This window comes from Cherax quadricarinatus, chromosome 28, assembly GCF_038502225.1.
Source record: "Cherax quadricarinatus isolate ZL_2023a chromosome 28, ASM3850222v1, whole genome shotgun sequence".
NCBI classification, from domain to species: domain Eukaryota; kingdom Metazoa; phylum Arthropoda; class Malacostraca; order Decapoda; family Parastacidae; genus Cherax; species Cherax quadricarinatus.
Genome location: NC_091319.1, coordinates 28,231,470 through 28,237,369, shown reverse-complemented (window position 1 = coordinate 28,237,369; position 5,900 = coordinate 28,231,470). Strand labels below are relative to the sequence as shown.

At 40.1% G+C, this 5,900-nt stretch overlaps 1 protein-coding gene across 1 annotated transcript in view; it reads right to left on the bottom strand.

The window, feature by feature from the left end:
- Nucleotides 1-1,478: 1,478 nt before the first annotated feature.
- LOC128693304 (guanylate cyclase 32E) overlaps nt 1,479-5,900 on the bottom strand; it is a 121,111-nt gene continuing 116,689 nt past the window's right edge. The window contains exon 4 of the mRNA XM_070089505.1: nt 1,479-2,086. Within this exon, the coding sequence (XP_069945606.1) occupies nt 1,930-2,086 (157 nt within the window). The 3' untranslated portion in view covers nt 1,479-1,929. The remainder of the gene's footprint in view (nt 2,087-5,900) is intronic.

Genomic DNA, 5,900 nt, shown 5'->3' with positions numbered 1-5,900 from the left:
CTGCGTTATGCCTCCTATTTATACCTTTAAACTATAAATACTAGGCTAGTTAATTTCAAGATCTGGTTCGCACTCAAAACTTCCGAGTCAAAATCATAGTCATTGTTCCACTAAGGGACACTGCACGTCAAGCAAAAATGAGTATGTAATATCTATCATAGAGTGGAAAACTATCCACTGGAACGCTGAGCTGACTAATATTTTCAAAATAGGGAGTACCTGATCTGTCTTACTTCCAACGTAGGACTGCCAACATAGTGAAGAGAAAGTCATATGATATAAAGAATGACTGGGAAATGGATATTTCCATAATAGTCAACAGTTACCTCTCTTAGAGCATTCACTGTAATACCCCTGTAAAATTACCATTTAAAATATGGACGTGTGTGGGGTTCCTCGATGTGTGAAAGGTATACCTCGAGGCCGTCCACAAAAACGTCGCGAAAAATCGCAGAGTAGACATGACATCTACGTACAAAGGAAATTTTTAAGGCAACTACATAGTAATCACTTGTAAAAGCAACTTAATTAAAAGGTAATTAAAGGGAATCTATAGGTGTTACCGAAAACTACACAAAGTTTGGATGTAGTTCATTCTAAGGTCTTTCTGATTATTGCATATTTTTGAATGAAGTGACTGGAAATAATCTAAACCAAAATCTAGGAAGAAAATTGTGGAAATTAATGCACCAAAAAAGTAAGCAGAGCTCCTTTAATTCTCGCTACCAAGACAGTTTCACCACAGAAAAGCAGAAAATATAATATATTTTGAGCAGCACGGAGAAATTGGTAAAAAAATGAGCTTACTTTCTTGTTTGGATTTTTCATCCTTTCTGTAACTAAATCCTTTACCTGTGATAAGGAAGACTCGAAGTGCGACTAAAGATTGGAATCTCTGATCATAAATTCTGACTTCGAACGATTTCTTGGAACTGACTGTACTTCCTCTACTGAACCACTCAACTCTAGAAAATCTTCAGCAGATGTGGTCACAGATAAGAACGCAAAGGCCAAAATTAAAATTATAACCTGGGTCGCGGCCCAGAGAATAACCCAAAGAGTCATCAGGTGCGTCTATGGCTGACATACCAGCACAAAACCTGTATGGCATACATTGGAGTGGAAGACACACCTCCAGATATTTGTAATCGTGACAACGTTTGTTGGAAAGGGAATTTATTTCTATGACCAAAGCTGGAATGTTCACTGTTCTAATCCCGAAGAGAATAAATGAGAAGAATGAGAAGCTTTTCCAGATAAATCATGAGTTTTAATACCTGACGCAATAATCCTAAACAGTTTCATCTGTGTTGCATTCAGACATACTATCCCTATCCCTCATCCTTGGGGCAACCTATTAGCATTGCCGTGTAAATACGAGTATTTTTAGAAATACTAGTACTATTATATTGCATTAGTACTATAACACTGACTTACTGTTATGTAATTATATCATCATACTATTGTGATATTTCTCTGTTTCATGTATTCTTAAAACAAATATTCCAATTAATAAATCTTTATTTGTATGATTTGGGATAATTGTTACTTTATTCTTATTCGTGTCCTGTGAATCTTTGATTTGCCACATAAGAGGAAACACAGGCACATACATCTGTACACAGGTATAAATTCCTAAGCAGGTTCACATCCTTACAGAGGTTTACAACCCTACACACGTACGCATATTATTATATAGGTACACACGTCATTGCACATGTACACATCCCAGCACAGGTACATGCATATCAGCATTAATGTAGTACTGACTAATCAGAGATTGAGTTGGGCATCAGAATGTTGTGTTACCAACCATAAATAGTAAATCGGATGCTTGATTGCTAAATTATCTTCTCTGGATAGTGTGCTGGGTGCCAGGATGTCGTACTACATACCCTGGATAGTATACTGAGTGCCAACATGTACAACCTACCCTGGATAGTGTACTGAGTGCCAGGATGTTGTACTACATACCCTGGACAATTTGTTGGGTGCTGGGATGTTCGGCGTCCATTCATTGATCTTGATATCCTTGTAGTCTATTTTCCAAAGCAAACTATCTAACTCCTGTTCGTAACGCCAGTTTCTGTAAACGGAGAGAAAAAGAAAATTAAAAATTTGGAGGAATACATGGATCATGACTGGATCAACACAGCTATTGATGGCAGTGTTAACATTAACCACATCACAGACAGGGTACAGCAGTACATATATTATTATAACCACGAACAAGCGGTATTTAATCAACAACAAACTGCGGCTAGCCGGAGGTTCGAACCCGTGTTGTTTTAGCCCGCCTAGTGGGAAGAAAGCGAAAATTCACGACGCTCTGAATCACTAGACCATAAAAATCCTACAAACATGCCTAGCGAACTAGGTTTGCTTCATGTTCCGAGGACATACCATGGTGTTGTTGCCTCACAGCTAATTTCATTCTACTTCCCGTTTGGTATACTAGCCTCTACAAGCAGTACACACATTATTGTAACCAGGAACATGTGGCATTTAATCAATAACAAACTGCTGCTAGCCGGGGGGTCGAACCCTTTTTAGCTCGAAAATTCTAGCGAAAATTCAAGAATGGCTAAAACAAATTGGGTTCGATCCTCTGGCTACCCGCAGTTTGTTATTGACTAAATACCACTTGTTTGTGGTTGCAAAAATATGTGTACCGGTTGTGGAGGCTAGTACACCAAACGGGGAGTAGAATGAAATTAGCTCTCAGGCAACCACACCATCGTATGTCCTTGCAACATGAAGCAAACCTAGTTAGCTAAGCTTATATTGTTTGTAGGATTGTATGGTCCTGTTGTTTAGGGTGTCGTGAATTTTCGCTCTTCCCACGAGGCGGGCTAAAATAATACGTGTTCGATCCCCCGTCTAGGCGCAGTTTGTTACACACAATATATATGTCGTGCCGAATAGGCAGAACTTGCGATCTTGGCTTAAATAGCAACGCTCATCTTGCCATATAGGACAAGCGAAAATTTTTGTATGCAATAATTTCGCCAAAATCATTCTGAACCTAACGAAAAATATATGTCACTGTGTTTGTTTAGTATTAAATTACTGTAAACAAATCTAAAATACATGTAGTTGGGTTAGGCTAAAATAAATTGTTCTTGTTATAATAAGGTTAGGTAAGTTTTCTAAGATTCTTCTGGTGCAAAATTATTTTTTTTTACATTAACATTAATGAAAAAAATATATCTTTAAACGTACAGGAGAAAATTTCAGAAAGGACTTAATTTTAAATGAGTTCTTGCTAATTGACCAGTTTTGCATATTCGGCACGACATATATATATATAATTTTAGCTAAGGCCAGAGGAGGCTTGAACCTTCCTACATTGACTTCCCACAAGAGGAACACTCAACGTCCACTCTACCCACCATACCAGTTGCATCTAAAACGTTTTTTTTTTTTAAATCTGTTAAGTGTGGCCGGAGGGAGCGGAGGGAGGTGAGAAAGCTTAAGCTTTGCTATTCTGTCAACCTCTGAAAATAGTTCGTTCAATCTCTCCCTCACTCTTTTTGCACAAGGGTTTTTACATGGTTAGGTAATGAACTTTAAGTTATTTACAAGTTAGGAGCTGTTACCTGTACCAGCCCTGTTGAAAGCCTTACCTAGCATTACCTTTTTTTTTTTATTTTAGTTTCTAACATTTCAAATAAATTACAGGATGAAGTTAGAGTCAGCTGTGGGCTAGACATTTTATTTGATCAGCGTACTTACATTGCTGTTGCAGTGTTAGACAAGGAAGTTTTAGATTTTAGTCATTCTCTCGCTGTTCGCAAAGTGGAGCTAAGTGTAGTACTTTGGCAACAATGACGTTGTACGTAAGAGTAAGGCCACCCACATCCCTCAGGCGTCGATGGCTCTGTTGAAATGACAGATATATCCAAGGCGGGTCCAGTCGTCTTGCATGGTTCACGGTTCTGTGCAGAAGTCGTAGATGAGACGGCCGGCAGGTAATCCAGGAAAGTGCTGCGTACTCAAGGTGTGACTGCACTATGTGCATGTGTGTGTGTGTGTGTGTGTGTGTGTGTGTGTGTGTGTGTGTGTGTGTGTGTGTGTGTGTGTGTGTGTGTGTGTGTGTTCCTCTCTCTCTCTCCTTTTATTCACATATCGCTCTACTCTTCCCCCACTCCTTTAATTTAACATTTGGAGTGCTCGGGGATGACAATTGGGGTCAAGAGTGAGAGGTTGGGAGCCAGACTGCCAGCTTTACCGAGAGAAGAAATATCAACCAAGCCAGAGCGGAAATTCCAGTTACTGAATGCAAGTTTTTCAAGTTGTGTTGAGAAGGCAACTTTGGACCTAAAAGAGGCTTGTAACCGAGTGCAACGAGTCTCAGAGTTAATTAGCAATAAGGAACTGATTGTTAGTTTGATTAGCCTGTTTTGTGAGTGCCTGTGTGTGTGTGTGTGTGTGTGTGTGTGTGTGTGTGTGTGTGTGTGTATGTGTGTGTGTGTATGTGTGTGTGTGTATGTGTGTGTGTGTATGTGTGTGTATGTGTATATGTGTGTGTGTGTGTGTGTGTGTGTGTGTGTGTGTGTGTGTGTGTGTGTGTGTGTGTGTGTGTGTGTGTGTGTGTGTGTGTGTGTGTGTGTGTGTGTGTTTAGTGCATGTGACGTGTAGGAAAATGCTCATTTACTAGACACAGAAATAATGAGATTCGAGGATTCAGAAAATTAAGAGGGAAAGACGAAGAGAAAGAAAAAAAAATACTTTTTGCACTGAGACTCAAACATCGATCGACGTTCTTCACCTCCCACACTCTGAGACAATGGAATAAGTATATTCTCATTCTCTCTCTCTCTCTCTCTCTCTATCTCTCTCTCTCTCTCTCTCTCTCTCTCTGTTATACAGTGTTTTACATGGTTAGGTTTAGGGTTCCTAATTTTATGCACAAGCAAAGAGCTTATGAGGAAAAGAATGATCTCAGATGAAGTCAGTGTAGTTCCTGCTTGCTGCCCGTCTTGTTGTATAGAAGCTCACTTTTTGTTGGCCTCGGAGTAGAGCCAGGTGTGGTACCTTGACAATTTTGGCCTTACACATAACAGTAAGTCTACTCACATTCCTACTGTGTTGAAGGCTGCAATGACAGATCCTGTGTTGAAGGCTGCAATGACAGATCATGTATTGAAGGCTGCAATAACAGATCCTGTGTTGAAGGCTGCAATGACAGATCTGCCAGGCTGGGTCCTGGCGAGAGATGAGTGGTCTTGCTCTGTTCTCTGTTCTACCAAGAAGTTGCATATGGGGAGGGGGAGGCAGGAAATCCAAGAAAGTGGAGCATACTCGATGTGTGAGCGCGCCCGTGTCTCATAAGGAACCTTGAAACCTCTGCTGTCAAGCAGATGCGAGATACGTGTAAGTGCTATGAGCTTCCTGGCCTCTTTGTTTGAAAGATTTACAATGTAGTTCTTCATAGTCAGTTTGGAGTCAAATTTCACTTGTTATGGGATTATGGGACCCAACACATACTGATGTATGTAAGTAACAGTTACTCTGGAATACCTAATTATACTGAATTGATGGGGACTCAGCCTAAATGTCATATCAACTTCATCCTCATGTACCAACATTCACTCGTTCGTTTTTACCACTGCTCCAGCGTTTCCATCATTTGTGCTTACTTTCAGGAGCAAATGTGACTTGCCATCGTTTTCTCCCAGGCTATCTAGCTCTTTCTCTCTCTCTCATCGAAGACTGATGATCAGAAAAAAAAAAACATAGTGTAGTCGACAAACTTCATGCCAGGATAAATGCCTGGCTCACAGACCGGAAACAGTGTTGCTCGGAGGAGAGGTGTCTGAGCTTACAATAAATAGTGAAGTTTCACAAGTTATTGGGTCGGATCCCTTTCGCAGTTTACATAAAGGATCAGATGTTAG